The sequence below is a fragment of the Sciurus carolinensis genome, chromosome 16 (genome assembly GCF_902686445.1).
Source record: "Sciurus carolinensis chromosome 16, mSciCar1.2, whole genome shotgun sequence".
NCBI lineage: Eukaryota > Metazoa > Chordata > Mammalia > Rodentia > Sciuridae > Sciurus > Sciurus carolinensis.
Window position 1 is genome coordinate 3,478,137 of NC_062228.1, and position 18,882 is coordinate 3,497,018.

General features: G+C 61.8%; 1 protein-coding gene across 3 annotated transcripts in view; it reads right to left on the reverse strand.

Moving 5' to 3' along the window:
• Crispld2 (cysteine rich secretory protein LCCL domain containing 2) overlaps positions 1-18,882 on the reverse strand; it is a 52,468-nt gene that overhangs the window by 13,607 nt on the left and 19,979 nt on the right. For all 3 annotated transcript variants that reach the window (XM_047528185.1, XM_047528187.1, XM_047528186.1), the window contains exons 4-13: positions 17,034-17,166; positions 16,454-16,569; positions 14,129-14,229; positions 10,420-10,563; positions 8,439-8,499; positions 4,655-4,721; positions 4,058-4,188; positions 3,471-3,514; positions 1,977-2,049; positions 20-95 (exon numbers count right to left, since the gene is read on the reverse strand). In XM_047528185.1, the coding sequence (XP_047384141.1) occupies positions 20-95; positions 1,977-2,049; positions 3,471-3,514; positions 4,058-4,188; positions 4,655-4,721; positions 8,439-8,499; positions 10,420-10,563; positions 14,129-14,229; positions 16,454-16,569; positions 17,034-17,166 (946 nt within the window). The remainder of the gene's footprint in view (positions 1-19; positions 96-1,976; positions 2,050-3,470; positions 3,515-4,057; positions 4,189-4,654; positions 4,722-8,438; positions 8,500-10,419; positions 10,564-14,128; positions 14,230-16,453; positions 16,570-17,033; positions 17,167-18,882) is intronic.

The following is an 18,882-nucleotide window of genomic DNA, read 5'->3' on the forward strand; positions in this document are numbered from 1 at the left end:
ATGAGGCCAGAGTACTCACATCTGCATAGACGTTGCTGCCAACCACCGGGGCCCAGTAGGACGGCTCGTCTCCACAGTGCGCAGGACAGTGGACTCTGGAAAACAAGCAGCATTCGTGGGAGGGACAATCGGCAGAGGGTAGACCCTCCCGAGCTGGCTCTCTGTCTGGATTTCCAGACCTGAGTTTGTAGGTGGGAGGAGACCGCCCTGCCCTCTTGTCCTTTAAGAAAGACCACGCCTGTCCCACTGCGCGGGGTAAGGACACTTCTGCCCTCCCAAACACGCAGGCAGAACTTTAAAACCCCAAGCAAAAGGACACCGGGCAAGAAGTTAAAAGGAAATAAGTCTGAGGTGAGGTGGGGCGTGGAAAACCCTTGCTTGGTTGTCGCAGCTCCTACTGTGGGTTTATCATGCAGATTATCATCAACAGACCTTTCCAAGGCCACTTCCGTGGGTGGGGAGGAGAGGGCGGAGGCCTCACCTCTGTGAGTCACAGGCCATTCTGGGCAGGGGTACTGATAACCTGAGGCAAGGGCTAGATCCAGTGGGTCAGTTTCCACAGCCCAGCTCATGATACAGGGTTGAAGAGAGCACCTCAGACTAGAAGGGGGGCACTCTAGGTGGTCAGAGAGCCTCCAACCAGGAAGCAGCATGAGTTGTACTTAAGAAGAGGTCTTTGTGTTTATGCGGACACTTTGCCACAGGTTGGAGCCCAGGGACCAAGAAACCAAAATGGCGTCCAAGAGCCAGCTGGCCGGAGACAGCAGGATTCTTGAAGGGAAGATGGCCAGGCAGAGGAGCTGAAGCAGGCCTTGAGGGAGCAGGGCAGGGGCAAGCAGGCAGAGTGGGGGTGTGTGGAGACTTTAAAAAAAGAATTTGGGAGTCTAAGAGCTCCCGAATTTTCCCACTCCTCCTGGAATGGCAGGTCAGAAACCGACATTGTGGATATTTGCACTCTGCCAAGTTTTTGCTTGTGTTTGTATTTTCTGAAATTACTTCCTTCCGCTTCTCTTTAATATTCTACTTCTACTAAAAGGCATTTTAACATTCAGGGGGATCAACGAGGAGGTGGGGGACAGTGAGCACCAGGGAGAGGGCTCCGGGGGAAGGAGTCCAGGCCCCTCCCAGGCCTCTGCCTGAAGGTACCGCTCAGGTCTCCACCTTCTAGAACCCACGTGTCTCCAGGCCCAGGCGAGGGCTCTTGGGCCCTCCTCACTGGCCCCTGGGGCCTCTCTGGTCCTCAGATGCCAGGGGCTCACACCCCCTGAGTTCCTGACTGCATGGCGCAGCTTTCAGAGAGCCAGCTCTGGTGGGGCAGCTCTGCCGGGCACTATCTTCCGAAGGCTGCGCGGTGACTACGGACCAGTGGGCTGGTCCAGGAGGCACCGGCCTGTTCAGGCTCAGGAGGCTTCTCTGAGTCCACTGAGGGCCAGCTTTTCAATGTCCTGCCTCCAAGGGGCTCTCCAGGAGCTTGAGAGACAGATGTGGCCAGGACACCCTTCCCTTCAGGAGGGACGGTGCCATCCTCTGAGAACCAGCCTGGACACAGCCGTCAGACCCGTCGGGTTGTAAGCTCGAACTGGCCAGTTTTACTGCGGTCCTCAATAAAAGTATCTTTTTAAAGAGGACTTCTAGACAGGGACCCTAATTAGAAAAAGACGTGCTCCGTGTTTATATAGATATGGCAGAATATACTCTAAAAAGAACGAACTTTAAAAAGTTACTTCTGGAGTGATCTGCTGAAAGTCAACAGGCCAACAAACAGGAGCACTGCGCTAACCCAAGGGGACAGAGGGGAGGAGCTCCCAGCATTTCTGGACTGATCTGAGTGACAGGTCGCGCTCGAGGGGAATGGTCGTCCTCTCAAGAACAGAACCCTCTCTGGGGGTCAGTGCAGTCTGGGGGGACACGTCCACTTCCCTGTGGAGGGCACTGGAGTCCTGCCCGAGCCCCGCCCCCGGGCTGCCCCTCCTCACCTCGGGCAATGGGAGGCCGGCTTTTCGAACGGGCAGAGCTGAGCCACAGTGGTATAGCAGTCCACGTCCTGCACTGTGAAGGGGGCAGAGGACAGGTCAGGTCCCCAGCAGGCCTGGGCCGGGCTCCTTCCCTCAGGCCCGCTGTGGTGTCTAAGCAGCAGTGTGAGAAGACGGCTCCAGCACTGCCCCCTGGGGTCCCTGACGGCAGGTCCTCGCCAGGCCAGGGCTGGACGACTTCTTCCAGCCAGTCGATGTTTCCAGCTTTGTGGGCCCTACCGTCCATCTCAAGACCACCTGACTGCTACTGCAGCAGAAGGCCCCCACTGGTGACGTGTAACGAGCGGCCCTGGCTGTGTGCTAATAAAGTTTTATTTACAAACACAGGCGGCAGACAGATCCCACACAGGTCAGGGTTGGCTGGCCCTGGTCCCGTCTGTTACTTGGACAGGTCAACAAAGGGACTGACTGGATACCTCAGGGGCTTCTATTCCGTGGGATGCTGGGGTGGTGGGGTGTCATTAAAATCGGGTTTAGAAGAATACCTAAGGCACTTACATTCTTGAGTCACAATTATTTCAGGGAAAAAAAATCATCAATTTGTAAGTTAATCCATTTCAAACTTAAGTCACCAACATTTATGCTTTTGGTATACAGGGAAAATGAGCTAGGGCATCACCCAAATGATGTGGTTATCGTCACCCAGTAGAGTTTAGGTCACGTTAATGTTTTCATGGAGTTTTAATGGGGTGAGCGCGGGAGCACGGTTTTGCCGTGAGGCAAGTTCCCTGACATTTCTATAAAGGCAACAAACACCCCGGCCTCTGGGGCAAATGACGAGAGCTGCTCTTCCAGAGGAAGAGGGTGGTGAGCCGGCTCGGGGGGAGGCGGGAGCCTGGCCCCGCCTGGCAGGCCCGTTTGGACAACTCCCAGCCACGCCTCCACCTCCAGTGCAGGTGGAGCATGTCCCCCACGGCCACGCCCACATGGCCAAGGACCCCCTGGTGCGATAGGAGGCACCTGCCAAAGGGGGCAGCCAAGCCCTTCCTGCCCACGGCAGGCGCTGGGACTCCAGCCAGCTCTGCTTCCTGCCGGGTCCTCATGGAGGCTCAGAACCCTTCTCAACACAGGGCTGCAGGTAGCCACTGCCACTGCGCTGACAGAGACCCACACCCAAGGGATCCCTAGTGTCTGCAGCCCCGGCACCAGCACTCGGGTGACCTTTGACAGGACACCCCAGACCTGTTTCTGACTCAGCCACCTAGGGCCGGTGTCAAGTGCAGGCCGTTTAGACGCCAACTGGAGCCAGGACCTCTTCAGGAACCTCTGAGAAACCTTCCCGACACAGAGCCACCACTCCAGGAGTGAGCCTGGCAGGAAAGTGGAGGTCACCACGCACAGGTCCCCTAAGGGACCCTAGAGGTCCCCCGCATGCGGGTCCCCTCAGCGACCCTGGAAATCACCCACGCGCAGGTACCCTAAGCGACCCCAGCTCACCTTTTACTTTCGACACCATGAAGGAGCTGGAGGGCTTATATTTGCTGGAAAAGAAAACGCAGGTCAGGCCCGCGGGCTGCTTGTGGGAGCTCACACCCTGCGCTCAGCCTGCGCCCGCCCAGCCCGCCCTTCCCGAGTGCCAGCGCTCTCAGAATGTTCTAGAGCAGGGCTTCTAACCCTTTTGCATGAAGATGCCCGTGGAAGTCTAGTGGAACCTACAGACTCTCGGAACAATGGTTTTAAAGTGTGCAAGACACACTTCAAACATGGCAAAGACGGTGGCCTTAGTACCGCCGTGTGACACTGAGCCTCTTCACCAACACACAGCAGAGCAGGAGCCAGCGAAGGAGCCTCTGGCGCCCGTCATCTCAGGGTAACCACCCCAGGGACGAAGCTTCACCAGCAAGGAAGTCGTGGCCGGTGATGCTGCTCGGTTGTGCCCGGCCCTCGGGAGGAAATCCTCCACGCCACTTAGATGTCGGTGGGGCCGGCACGGCTTTCCCCCTGCCCTGCTGACCCTGCTCCCAGCCCAGGGAGGAGCAGGAAAGGCTGCCTCAAGGAGCCCCGGGCACAGACACAACAGTTACCTCAAAGACTCCACGCCGTGCCTCTGAGACTTGACAAAGAAGGGCACTTGCCCGTTCCTGGTGATGTCCACCAGGCCTCCCTTGTCATCCAGGACTCCGGAGTGGATGGCGGCCCGGCAGATGCTGGACGACTGTGGGAGGGGGAGGGGAAGCCACAAGTTCAGTCTGAGTTCATCTTTGCAGCAATGCCCAAGATGTTTGTCCCGACCCACTGAAAGCCGAGACCAGGGCCAGGGCTCGCTGCCCTCTGACGGGCCCTGTCCATGAGCACGTCTTTGTTCCTGGGCTTGCTTATCTTGAGGAGCTCATCTGATCGCTTTACCAGCTGAGGACGGTGACAAGAGCCCTTTCTCCCCATGCAGTCGGGCATGCTAACCGGGCTCTGACATGCAGACAGGCCCTCGTGAGGACCAGCCCCGGTTCCCACAGGTGGCCGCGACAGCTTGGGAGTCCCTGAGCCCACACACGGATCAGTCCCAGACCCCCAGGTTTGACCCAGGAGCGGAAAGAAAGCCTTGTCCTGTGAACGCAGCAACCTCTTTAAAACCACGCGGCGGCACCACACGAACCCCTCAGAGCAACGCAGACCACACTTACACTTTCATAAAACACAGACCCGAAAATCTTCGCCTTGTGGCTCAGGCAGCCTCCCGGACACTGATACCTGAGCGGAAGAAAGAAAATGGTGTTCAGAGATGACCACGCTGATTAGGCTTCACAACGATCTTATCATATTCTTCAATGGCCGCATTATCACGTTCAGAGAGGCGTGACTCAGGGAGACGCCATTGCGCTGGAGCAAGCCAGTTCACCCAGGCCTGGGCTGGGGCGCCAAGCCGCACACGCCCAGCTCTGGCCACGATCAAGTGCTTAAGCTTGGTGTCGAGGAGACGGGCCACAGAAGCAGGACAGGTGACTTCGCCTGCACCAGAAGCCCCAACCCTCACCAAGGACATGCAGGTGACGAGAGCTGCTTTCTAGCTGTCACTCGCCGGGCACTTAAGAAGGGCACCTCAATGAAGCTGCCCTGGGCATGACCCCACAGACTCACCCTCAAGGGAGACCCCAGCACCCCGGGAGCTGAGGCAGGGGGATGGCAGGATCAGGCCAGCCTGGGACACTTAGGGACACCCCGTCTCAAAAAAGCAGAGAAGGGACGCAGGGCATGGGCTCCGTGGGAGAGCACCTGCCTAGCATGGGTGAGGCCTCCACACAAGCACAAACGCCTTCACATCACCTCGAAGGACCCTGGACTTTCCCTCCTATGTCCACATCCTAAGCAACCAGTCACACAGTCAGCCCTACATACACCCGAACTGTAACCATGGAAACTGGGGAGAAGCCCCAGGTGACATTCGTGTGGCTGAATGTCGGTGGACTATGCAGCCACTCAGAACGAAGTGTTTGAGGATCCTTCATGGACTTTGGTAAATCTACGTGACAGTACATAAGAGGCGTTCAGGAAGCTGCGCGGGCAGAGAAGAGGGCGGGAAGGCCCCACCGAGGTTCCGGTGGCCTCTCCCGTACAGGTGGCGCTGCGTTTCCTACGGGGACAGTGAGAATGCCTCTCAACTTCAGCAGCGCCCACAGCCATCGTTTCTCAGGGTGCTGTGGCACTTCCTGCCTGCAGCTGGGCATGAGCTGTGTGCGCTGACCGGAGGCTGCGGCCAGTGTCCCTGGACAGTCCCCTAGGCTTCCTGCCATCGACTCCCGCCTGGGAGCCGTCCAGAACCCAGGCCCCACCTGGCCCGGCACAGGGCGGGCAGTGTCGCCCTGACACCGGCGCTAGGACACACTGGTTCTGGCGCGGTCACGCCCCCCGTGGCCCCGCGGCTCCTCGGTCGGTCCCGCTCTGGCCGCCTGGACCTGGGGCCGCAGCCAGGACCCCTGTGTCCCTGGAGCAGCCCCACCTATGCAGAGTTCCACATGCCTGCCCGAGTCTGAGTGGCTGTCCTCCTGGCGAGCCTGGTGCCAAGTCCCCGTGGTAGAAACAGGAGCCGCGCCCTCTTTTCAACAGATGCTGTAAATAACTCCACTCAGCTTTAGGCAAATGGCTGCCAGAATTCCAAGAAGGTGATTAGGGTCCCCTCTCCTGTGACATGGTTTTCCCTCCACGAACCCGAGGGGCCACGTGACGTGCCACACCTGCTGGCCACACGCTGCCAGAAAGCACAGCCGGGCAGCCTGCTGCCAAGACCCAGCGCCTCACCCTGGCAGCTGTCCCCTGGCGGCGTGCTCAGCATGCGTGGGCCGCGCTCGCTGGCTCCGCCCATACAGGGTCCAACAACCAGGAGACGCTGGCCGCTCACTGGGCCAACAGGGCCATAGCCCTGCTCAGACCCTACAGCAGCCCCACAGGATGTGCCAATGCCAAGGTGCCCTGGCCAGGCAGCCCTGCTGGACCTGGGCCTGCCCTGCGAGCCCTTCGTCACAGGGAGGTGGGAGGGGCCCTAGCCCTACAAAAGCATCAGTCGAGCCCTCGTGTCCTCAGCTGGATGACACATCTGCCACTTGACAGCTGGCATTTAACCAACAACCCAGCACAGCTGTAACTTGGCACCACTGGAAGACCCAGCCTTGAGCGGGGAACAGACCCGACATGGAGGGAGAGACCGACCCTCAGAGGGAGCACCATGGAGACCCCGAAGCCATGAGCACCTCATTCCAACTCCCCGGCTTCTTTCAGAACCGTGTCTAAGTTACACTCCCAGCCAGGTGACCAAGCACCCCAATCGGCCCAGGACTACAGGGTCTCCAAGGACTTTGTACTAAAACAGGAACCGTCCCTGGCAAACTGGGACCTGTGGATCCCCTGTTCTGGGCCTCTGGGGCCAGGAACCCGCTTGCTTCCCCGGGCGTGGTGAAGGCTTCAGGCAGCGGTTGGCATCTGCCACCGAGGTTGTTCTTGTGCCCTCCAGTCCCCTCTGTCCGGCCCCCACCCCACCTGGCTCATTCACCCCCTTTCAGCTAAGGCCGAGTGACCTCTGCGGGCCTCAGCGGCTTGTCCAGGTGCAGCCTGAAGACCCTCCTGCTCCTTGCTCCAGAGGGTCTGGGTTGGGGAGATCCCGCCAGGCTCTCGGGTTTGAGGACACTCACACCATTTAGGGCTCACGATAGGGGCTGCAGGTCACAATCTCCCAGGGAGGCTTTTGGAGACGCTCTGAGAACCCTAAGGCCACAGAGAGGCTGTGCCCTCTCAGACAAAGTCAGTGTCACGGGCGGAGGCAGCTAGGATGAGTCCCTTCTAAAAGGCCCCTGGAAGATCCTGACGTGCACTGGTGGGACGGGGTGCCAGGTCCGGCTGGCAGGGACAGCTTGTTAAATACCTGAGGACACAGCGAGCTGGCTGCACACGGGCAGCTGGAAACCCGGGCAGGGACCGTACTCACACCCGGGACAGGCACAGGCCACGTTGCCATCGCCGTCTTGAGAGCCAGTTGCCCGCACACCACTGTGACTGTCACTGGGCTATGGGGGGGTCTCAGTTCACGACCCCCAGGCACCTCCTGGTGGTGCAGGGTGTGAGCCTCCCCGCATCACTCGGCAGAGTAAACACCTGGCCAGGAGACCCAGCACTCCGGTCGCCCCCAGATCCGTGGGTCTCACCTGGGGGCAAGCTTACCCCTCAGAGAACTTGCTGATCCCTGGAGACATTTGGGTTGGCAGCACTTGGTGGCTTGCTACTGGCAACTGCTGGGTAGGGGCCAGGGAACTGTCGGCCCCACCCCAGAGACTCATCTGGCCCCGGTGCCAGTAGTGCCCAGGCTGGACCTGCTCTGGGATCAGCCTCGTGTGCCAAGCTCTTAACCAGGGGTGGCATTCAGAGAAAAGGCTGGCTGTCACGGCCAGGGCACCCCTGACCCCGAACACGCTCCTGGCTGGCCTGGCACAGCCTTGAGCCGAAGGGAGCGAACACCACTGTTAGGCTTGGATGTGAGGTGTCCCCAAGCCCCCCACGTCCATGCAGGGGAAATGACTGTGAGAGCCATGACCGATCAGCCCATCCCAGTGTGTCCAGACCACCTGGGTGGTCAGGGTCGGCAGGTGGGCGTGGCCAAGGAGGTGGTCACTGGGGTGGGCCTCTCCCTGCGGCCCCTTCCCCTCCGCTTCCTGGCGGCCGTGGCTGAGCAGCTCCCCCGCCCCACGGCCGAACCTTGGGCCAGAGCAGTGGAGGGGCCGACGTGGACTGAACCTCGGACACTGAGCCAACACCGGCTCTTCCTCCTCCAAGCTCTTCTTGTTGGGCATTTGGTCACAGCCACTTAACGCTGACCAACTGCCCCTGAGTTTCCAGGCAGCTGGCTCCGGGCAGCGAGCACACTGCCATCCACCTGTGGTGGCCCGGGGGAAGAGGGCCAGCAGGGGCCCAGCCCAGACCCACCTGTTGCAGGTAGACCCCTTGCACTTGTCCTTCATCTTGGTGTCACAGCGGATGACTTGGGCTGGAGAGAAACGCAGAAGTAGGTCACAGCCAGCAGCCAGGAGCAAGCGGAGCATGAGCGGGACCTCTGCCGCACCCCAGGGGCATTCTGGAGCCCTCCAGAACCCAGCGGGCATTCTGGAGCCCTACGGAACCCAGCGGGGCATTCTGGAGCCCTCCGGAACCCAGCGGGCATTCTGGAGGACTCCGGAACCCAGCGGGCATTCTGGAGCACTCTGGAACCCAGCAGGGCATTCTGGAGGACCCCGGAACCCAGCGGGGCATTCTGGAGGACTCCGGAACCCAGCGGGGCATTCTGGAGCCCTCCGGAACCCAGCGGGCATTCTGGAGCACTCTGGAACCCAGTGGGCATTCTGGAGGACCCCGGAACCCAGCAGGGCATTCTGGAGGACCCCGGAACCCAGCAGGGCATTCTGGAGGACTCCGGAACCCAGCGGGGCATTCTGGAGCACTCTGGAACCCAGCGGGCATTCTGGAGCACTCTGGAACCCAGTGGGCATTCTGGAGCACTCTGGAACCCAGCGGGCATTCTGGAGCACTCTGGAACCCAGTGGGCATTCTGGAGCCCTCCGGAACCCAGTGGGCATTCTGGAGCACTCTGAAACCCAGTGGGCATTCTGGAGCCCTCCGGAACCCAGCGGGGCATTCTGGAGCCCTCCGGAACCCAGCGGGCATTCTGGAGCACTCTGGAACCCAGTGGGCATTCTGGAGCCCTCCGGAACCCAGTCACAGCCAGTGCAGGAGCGGCGCCTGGAGGTGGGGCCTCATGGGACGCCCAGGTCCCAGACCTGCCACTCCGCACAGTGGAGGGTGGCCGTGGGCGGGTGGCTCACCCTCGGGGGTCCCGTGCACACGTAAGAATGGGGATGACACGGTGCCCACCGGGAAGGCTCGTGAGCATTAAAGGGGCGAGGAAGCAGGGCCGGAGCAGGCCCCACCCACCGGTCCTGGAGGCAGGACTCTCGGAGGTGAAGAGGACCTCACCCTGCCCAGGGCTGGACACGCCGTCTCCCCACAGCCACGGGGAGCTGTGCTAAGCTTTCGAGGTTTGTCTTATAGGGGTGGCGTTTAAGAGAGATACTCATCACGTCATGTTTTATATGATTAAAATTGGCACCAGTTTGAACTTCTGGAGGGACAAGAGGACCAGCGTCCTGGTCAACATAAGCTACAGAACAGTCACCCGTGGGGGGAGAGGTCTGAAGGCAGGAGGGGAGAGAAGGACGCGTGGGCAGGGGAGGAAAAGAAAGGGCAGGGCCTCCAGGGCCTGCGGGTTCCCCTCAGCGTGAGTCCAGCTGGGTGCTCGGGGGCCGCCGCGCTGAGAGAGGAAGTGCCCGGACCCTGCAGGCCTCCCCCCACAAGAGGGGAGCCAGCTCTACCCACACGGAAAGCTCTGGAGGGGAGGTGCCCAGACGGCCCGAGGGCAAGAGGTGGGCGTGGGAACATTCTGTTTGGGGTCCCCAGAGTCCTAGGAAGAGCACTTAGCTCCACGCCCGTCAGGGATGGTGGAGGCCTTCATGATGGTCTAAGGGGGACACTGGGCTGGGGTCACTGCGGACGACCCCCAGAGCTGCCCCGAGCTGGGCACAGTTTCCCCACTCCACAGATGAGCAAAGGGTCAGCTGGCCCAGAGCTGGAACCCCGCGGAGAGGTGGCAGGAGGTGCTGGAGCCCCTGGACGCGGTACATGCTAGTTCCCGCTGTGAGGCCAGTTGTCCCAGGAGGGACATGATTTCAGCCCAGGTCCCCTTTGGAAGGACCTGGGAAGGTCTAAACATAAATACCTGCCTGGGGGAGCTGTTGATTCTGGCCAGCCCTGTGCCTCCCCGTCCTGCCGCCTGCCACCCGCAGGCTCCACCTCCAGCGCCCCCTCAGGTGGCCCCAGGTGGCCCTGCGTGCAGGAGGCAGGGGACCACACTCACTCATGTATTTGACCACAGGGGTCTTCTTGGGCTTCGTGGGTCTGACCACCCTTGGTTGGACCCAGACGTGCTTCTCGTCAGGGGCGGGGGCCGTTTCCACCTCGTTCATCTCGTCCGTCTCAGGTTTTTGGACGTAGGTTTCCTCTTAATGGTGGCGAGGGAGAGAAAAAACGTACCAGGTTCAACAGAAGGCGCTTGGGGAAAAGCAATTTGAAAACGGCACTTGTTTGAGGGTTAGTTTTGCAAAGAATCATTTCAGCAGCAAAGAGAAGGTCCATTCGGGACAGACCTGGCCTGGTGGAACTCTGCCAGCCCGGAGCGGGCACGTTCCCGCTGCCCTGTGTGCCTCGGGACCAAGAGCCGGCTTGAGGCTCCTCCAGCCAGAGCTTGTCCACCAGCCGCAAGGAGGCAGCTTCAAGGAGCTTCCCTGGTCCCTGACCCAAAGCCCGAGCTGTCCCTGAGGGCCCCTGCCCTTTGTTGGGGAGGGGTCACGGACCCACTCGCGTGCTCTGGGGCCCCAGCCGCACCTCGCAGCCAGCTGGCTGTGCCCTCCCTGCCCCGGAGGCGGATTGACTCCTTTCTCTGCACTGGGCTGTGGCTGCTTCGGGGATCGCAGCTCATCACAGACCCGACTCCTGCTGCCCTGGTCCTAGTTCTTCCTCACAAAGGGCACTGTGTGCTGCCATTTCTCCAGCCATGACCACCAGCCCCAAGTCTTAAAACATTCTAGTTAACTTATCAGCCAGCAGTTCACCCACCCTGGCATTCATCCTGACTGACGGTCCCGTGTGGCCTGTCCTCCAGGGCAGCAAGCTAAACTCCAGCCACAGCAGAGCCCGAGTGCCATCCTCCTTAGCAAGAGCGAGCCGATGTGCAGCCCTGCGGGGGACCCCTCTCCTCCACCACTCACAGCCTGGCCTCCTGTCCTCCAAGACCTGGGTCCCCTGTCTCCCGAGCTCCTCGAAGGAAAGGGACAATAAAGGTGCTCCCTAGCTAACCACGTGGTCACCTCCCGAGAAGCCCAGAACAGGTGGAAAGCATCCCGCGTCCAGTGCATTTAGAACGCTGAGCTGCCCGACGCCTGGCCTTGCGCCCTGGCTGTGGAAGCCTGCCTCCTGGGAGCCTCCATCTCTCCTGGGCTGCCGGCCACGGCCCAGCATGGACAGCGCTGGCCGCACGTCGCCCGCCTGGGAAAGATCAGACTCGGAGCTCCGAGTGGAGTCTCCATGGAGTGCAGGCAGCTTCCAAGCCACCGCGGTCGAGCCACCGCAGGGCGTGGGCGAGAGAGTCGCAGGAGAGGCGAGGCACCCTCCTGGCCCGCTCAGGCCCGCTCAGGACTCGCGCCCCCGGGGCCCCCGCCTTCGGAACCACGAGCGCCCGGCCAAGGGGCAGAGCAGCCCCAGCATCTGAAGGACGTGTCGAGTGCCTTCCAGCGCTCTCCCAGGCCCGGGCCGCCCTGCTGCTCCTGGCCAACTCACTACCCTCCACCCGCCCAGCCAGCGGGAGGAGCACGGGCGGGGGAGCCCGGGCCTTCTCAGATGCTCTGCTGGCTGCGGCTCTGGGTCGCCCACCAGCTGCGAACTCCCGAGACCAGCCGCTGGCCTGCCACCCGTGCCACGCGACACCACCACCTGGCACTCAGGAGTCGAGTGAGGACCGTCCAAGGTGCCCAGGAAAGGACCGTCAAGAGCCTCGCACCGGGGCTGTCGGTGGAGCCTCCCAGACGCGGCTGGCGAGTGTGCCTGGCACACAGGCCCTCCTGCCCGCTGTGCCCATCAATGTGGCCATTCAGGGCTGCCCTTTCCTGAAGCCGGAGCTTCTTGGCAAGGAGCTGGGTTTCTTCCACCAGCCTTTGGGACTTGAGCCTCATAATTGTGGCTTTATTTAGCAGAATGTAGCCTGGTGAAGCATCAAGGCGTTTGAGGCTCAGCGTCTCAGAGGCTGGGCAGACGGGCCCTGCCCTCAGACGCACACGTGAAAAGCGGGCTGCGTCCCGGGGGTGGCTGACTTTGGGCACATCCTAATTGGGAGCCCTGTGAGGACCGGCAAGGGGCTGGGGGAATCCCTGTCCCGTCCACCTCAAGGTCACTCGACCCAAGGTCACGCTCCAGGCTGGGAGTCTTGGGGCCCAGAGCACCGTGGACACCATTACGTCACTCAGCAGGTTCCGCCTGGCCCTAGGGTTGGTAAGGAAGCTCAGAGCTGAACCATGAACGTGGACCATGTGGCCTCTGGCCAGCTTGGGTTCCAGCATCCCCTCACTTCATGCTCTTGTTCCCTTAGGAGACACAGCAACTCCCAGCACAGACGAGGAGACAGTCTCAGAGAGGTGAAGCAACCTACCCAAGCTCACACAGCTGGGAAGTGGCCGGCAGGCATCCAGCTCCTGTCCAAGCTCCGGCCTTTCATCCCACATGGGGCGGGGCTGGAGGGAAGCTGGCTTCTCTTTTCTATCCTTATCCTTAAATCCCCATATCACCATTACGGGTCAGGGCCTGGCCGGCACCCGCGACGCACGCTTATTAAGAAGCTTATGCAGGTAAGCAGCTCTCGGGGAGAATTTCTGCATGGTTGGCTGAGGAAATTGGAAAGCCTGCCAACAGAAGTTGGGCGTTTTCCACCAAAAATAAAGAAATCTGTACATGGGCATCATTTCGGGGGTAAGCTGGCATCTAAGGTCTCTGCATGCGTCTTTCCTTTGAAAGTGACTCTGGAAATCGGGGCACATTTATCCAGAAACATGCAGGACACACGTGACCCCGCGGGGTCCCTGGAGTGAGCCAGCAGCTCTAACAGGGCCATAAGGCTCGCGGGGCGTCTGGGTCATGAGAATACCGGCAGGTCACTGTCCGCCTGCGGGTCCAGGAAGCTCCTGGAGGAGGGCCACTGCAGAGCCGCAGCGGGCTGGCCTCCAGGGGCTGGGGGGCTCCTCAGAGCAGAGCCCACAGGCCGCCATTCCCGCCTCCCCTCCGCGTCCAGGTTGTTCCTTCTCTGTCCCACCCGCCTTGGAAGTCCCGCAGTGGGCAGTCCGCTGTGCACAGCAGGCTGGGGCAGCAGAGTGCCTGGGTCCCTGAGAGGGTCTGCAACCTCATTCCAGCCTGCCTGTCCTTCATGCCAGAGCCTCTAGACTGACCCCCTGTCCCCCTGCCAAGAGCTGCTCCCACCTGCCCACCGTCCGGCCAGGCCCGTGGTCACTGCTGAACCTCAACTGCAGGACTTGGCAGCCGGGGCCTGTCCGGCCCTTCCTGGGACACGGCCTCTGGGAGCCCAGGGCAGGGCTGAGACAGCAGGCGTGGGGTCATGCTACGTACAGCAGCAGGAGACATGGAAATACCCCAGGGCCCAGCAGACGCGCATGGGGACAGGCAGAACGTCACGGTGCCCTGGCGCCCCAGCTCCCAGCCGCCGAGCCCCAGGAGGAGAGAAACCTGAAGGCTCGGGGCAGCACGGGACGAGCAAGAAACACGGGTGGGGGCCTTGGGGCTTTGGTTTTAGGGTCCAGTTCCCCGTTTTGTGCCATGCTGTCTATGACTAGGGCGAGGAGGGTTCCATGTCGCCTGGAGGCCACCCACGACCCCCACCGGGGTGACACGACCAGGGCTCCCTACTCAGGGCCACCCAGGGTTCCCCACCTGGGTGACATGTCCAGGGCTCCCCACCTCGGGGCCACCCTGGGCTCCCCACCTCGGGGTCACCCTGGGCTCCCTACCTCGGTAGCACAGGCCGTTCCTGCAGTTGCCTCCGTAGCTGGGCGGGCACTCGGAGCAGGGTCGGCCGCTCTTGTACGGGGCTTCTCCAATCCAGTTCCCCCTGGGGGCAGACCAGAAACACCATCAGGAGGGGCCTCAAGGCCCGGAGACTGTGACTCCCACCAGGTTGGGGAGGAGGTGTGGCCAGGCAAACAGGGCAGGCAGCGGCCGGGGCCTCCAGGGCAGCCTGGAGAACTCCAGAACCCCAGAGAACCACGGCAGCTGGACCCTTCCACCGGCACCTGCTTCTGCCGCCTCAGCCCTGTGCCAAGAGTGGGCCTGGGGTGGACGCCAGGCCCGCCAGCAGAGCCACCTTGGCCAGTCCCCAGTCCCTGCCTTGGCTCCTTCCCTTAAAGCAGGCTGCTAAGAGTGGGCTGTGGGGAGGCTTCAACAGGAGGCCAGCAGGAGGCCCTCAGCCAGCCCGGCCGGGGGTCAGGGCTGCTCACGAGTGTTTGTTCAGTCCCGAAGCCCAGCCAGGCTGCTTTGTGACGGCTTTCCAGGAGGCAGGAGGGCCTGCTGGTGTCAGCCAGAGACCAAACTGAGAAACGGGCCCGTTGAGCGTGCGCCCCACTGGGCCTCAGAGCGACTGCCCGCGGCCCAGGAGCAGGTGCAGCCCTAGGAGCCCGGGGAGAAGGCGGGAGGGCGGCCACCTCCGTCCTCCTCACAGGAGCTGCACCCTCTCGGCCAGTGCGCACCCCTGAGCCTGGGCCAGGTTCTCTCCTTAGGACAGAAGCCGGGGATGGAGCTGAACATCACACAGCCACAGTGAGCACACCCACCATGGACGCATCTCACCGAGGTGACGCTGGGCAAAAGGTGCTGGACACCCACAGCCCCTGCCGTGGGACGGCGCCCAGGCAAGCCCGCCAGGGGTGCCAACAGGGGCACTGGAAGCATTCCGCACCCAGGCAGGCAGGCGTGTCGGGACACGGGCCCACGGCTGTGGCTGCAGGTGTGTGCATGCACGGGTGTGTGCCCCGCGTGTGTGGACACGTCCAGGCACCTTCCCAGGATCCACTGTCGGAGCCCCCACCCCGCGTGGCCTGCATTCTGAGACGGGCTTTACAGAGGTGCCTAGGGCTGGAGATGCCACCGGCCGGGTCCCGGTGCGCAGGTTGGTGTCCCTCCCGGGAGAGCCCAGAGCTTGTGCCCTGGTTCCAGGGGCGCACACGACAGGAGGCGGTGGGCGCACGTCAGGAAGGGGCCCTGGCCAGAGCCCCCCAGGGCCGGGTCCTGCTCTGTGACTTCCAGCCTCCAGAGCCGTGTGGAGACCGTGGAGCCGCACGCCCGGCCACGGCTGCTCCAGGGAGGCGGGAGGGCCGAGCAGGGGCTCTGCTTCTGATCGCACCCTCGAGGGTGTATTTTTTACCCAAAGAAGAGTCAGATCAAGTCGGCCTCCCTCCCCGCCTGCTGCTCGGCCAGGACCCACCCCTGACCAGAGGCTGTGCTCTGCGGGCTCAAGTGCCTCCTGGGCCATGTCACCACGGCCAGGCCGGATGGCCCCTGCAGAGCTGCTTCCCTCCCAGCCTCAGCGATCCCCCCACTCCTGACCCAACCCAAACAAATGAGGTCACTCCCATCTCCTTCAGTCCTGGGCAGCTGTGCCCTGAGGGCCCCTCTGCAGCATGCCCTAGGGGACGGCGGCCAGCGGAGGGACCAGCAGGCAGACTGCAGGCGGCACACAGGGAGAGCGAGCCCCAGGAACAGCACGTGGGGTGGACAAATGAAGGGCCAAGTGACAGCTATACAGGGCCTCGGAGGAGGGGCTCCGCTGACTTCCTGTGGTCTCTCAGGAAGGAGCGGACAGGTGCTGGAGGGTCAGGTCCAGCCTGAGCGTGTGTCCAGAATGCCGTCGAGGGCACACTGTCAGGGAAAGTGGCGACACCACCACGCAGGCCCTCCGGCTTTGCTCCAGTGGCACCAGGGGATGACTGTGAAGCCACTGTGTCCCCTCCCTGATCAAGGCCACCTGGGAATCAGGTACCCTGCCTGTGGTTGGCCCAGTTCTGGACACATGCCAAAGAGGAGCCTTTCCTACCATCCCACTTGGGAAGACGGGATGCCGGTGGTCTGCAGCCACCTTGTGGTCATAAGGCAAGGAAGGTACGGAAGGAAGACAGAAAGGGCGTGAGTCCCCACCGACACTGCTGAGCTGTCACACTGACCCTAACCCACTTCTAGACCCCTTGCATAAGAAACAGCTATGAGTCCTCGGGTGAAGCCAGTTGTAGGTGGGCCCCATGGCGGACACATGCACCCAGCCAGGCCCCTGGGCGGACACTCACTTTGGAGAGTAGTTGCAGACCAGGTAGACTGCGTTCTCCCAGATGTCGCCCCACACGTTCATCCTCTGGCAGGTGTTGACGGCACAGCCGATCTTGGTGGTGGTGGCCCAAACCATCTGGAAAGACAGTGCACACGTCACGGCCCAGGCGCAAGGTGCACCTCCTCGGCTCTGGGAGGAGTGGCGTTAGAGGACAGAGTGGGGTGAAGGCGTGGATTTGTTTCCCATTGAAGCACACGTCTCTTTTGATAAAAGACCCAAAAACCAATTAGAGTTGGGTGCAGTGACCCAAGCTGGAGATCCCAGCAGCTGGGGAGGCCGAGATAGGAGGATTGCAAGTTCAAAGCCAACCTTAGCTAAAGCGAGGCACTAAGCAACTCAGTGAGACCCTGTCTCTAAAGAAGATACAAAATAGGGCTGGGGTGTGGCTCGGTGGTCAAGTGCCCCTGAGTTCAAGCCCGGGTACCAAAAAAAAAAAAAAAAAACAAAAAAAACAATTATACACACATAATGAAAGTCCCCAGCAGGGGTGGCGAGAGCCTGGGCTGGGGGCGGGGTGGAGGGTGGCTGGCCCAAGTTACCTGCGTGTAGTGGGTGCACATGGCCCCCGAGCACCTCTCGGGGCACCAGGGGTTGCACTCGTGGGGGTAGGGGTAGGTGTAGTCCTTCACCTCGTCGTACCAGCTCTGCACGTGGAACCCTGGGGAGCGGTACCTGCGGGCAGAGAGGGCTGCTGTGTCCCGGCCAGCACGCTGCCAGGGAGGACCCAGTCTTGACGCACTGCCACCCTGGAGGAGGCTGCAGGGGCTCCTCGGGGTGGCCCCGAATTCCACCCTGCCCCTGGCACAGGTGCCTGCCACCAGAATCGGTGCCCCAGCGGCTCCTGGGCAGCCACACTCGCCTGTGGGTGCAGGAGACTCGTACCTGGCCCTCAGGGTCTTTTCCACGCTGACTTTGCGTTATTTTCACCTACGGGAGGACACACACAGTCCAGCACCCTGCCTTTCCCGGTTCTATTGCTTAAGAAAGATGGACTTCAGCTTGAGGAGGCCACCCTCAGATGGGGCACCACCAAGACGAGGTGTCCCTACTGTCCCTCAAGGAGCAACCCAGGGCCTGACGCTTCCCCAGAGCCAGGGCCCTGCTGTGGGGCGCCCCAGGACGTGGGTCAGAAGTTCCCTGGAGAGAAACCTCCGAGCCTGCAGCCTCGCAGGCAGCAGGAGGGCTGGGAGCCAGCCATCTGGGGTCTCGCCCACACGGCCCCCTGGGCACCCACAGGGAGAATCAGGCACCACAAACAGCCCCCAGTGGCCTAGCTGCACCTGTCCCTAGGTGTTCTCTGCAGGGACATGGCTCTGCAGCCACTGGCCTGTCCACCAGCTTGGCACTGTGCTACTTTGCTTTGTTCTAACCAGGAAAGAAAACTGGATGCAAATCTGTGGTCACCGTCACCAGCAAGTGTAAACAAAGTGGTTTCAGTAGAGAAAAAGCTCAGGGCGGAAGTGACCATTCATAAGGGCCACGCGGTCAGCGAGGCAGTTAGAGGTCTTGTAACAATTACGGCTTGGACCCAGAGCCAAGGGTCGTGGTCAGCCCAGGAACGGCCTCTCTCGTCTTGTCCTGGGGCCAGCTTGGGGACACCCAGTGAGCGGATGGTTCTCCACATCTCTCGCGGGCAGGAGGACATGTGCACAGTCAGTGCTGGCCGGTGAGGGAGGGGCCCGCGGGCAGCACAGGGCCACAGCCTTAGCAGCCCTTGTGGAAAGCGAGGGAGGAAGATGTGGAGAAGCCCAGGGCCTGACCCGTGGATCCGACTCCTTGGTGACCCTGGGCTGATGCAGGGGAGCCCCAACCACACCCCACAACAAAGCTGCAAGGACAGGCCAGACCAGGACCGCGAGTCCGGTAAGAAGGGGTAGGAGGCGGGAGAGAAGCCCACTCAGGCTGCAGCTACGACCGCAAAACGCAGGTCAGCCTCCAGCCAGCGCCTCGGAGGGGCCAGAAGAGCAGAAAGACACATCTCCCCTCAGACGTGTCCCTCGAGGGTCCGCGGAGGGCTCTCACAGAAAGCCAGCCACTGAGGGCAGCGCAGGCCACGGGGTGAGCCTGCCGTCCACCCCGGAGGCCGTCACCACCTGGAGAGCAGCTCTGCTGCTCGGGCATGAGCCGCCGCTAGGAAGCGTTCTGCCTGCAGTGACCGCGGCCCTGACCGGTTTGACCGGCTTTTCAATGACCAGGGCGGGAGGGCAGCAGGCCCCGGCCTGGAGAGGGGCCAGGTGTGCGAAGTGAACGGGGGATCTGGGCCCTGGGGTCTCTGCGGGTCCCTGACACTTGTCCGGCTGTGGTCGAAGGACGCCTTCCCTGCTCCTCCAGGGACACAGCCCTCGCCCCGGGGACTGCAGACTCTGGAGCAGGGGCATGAGCCCCGGG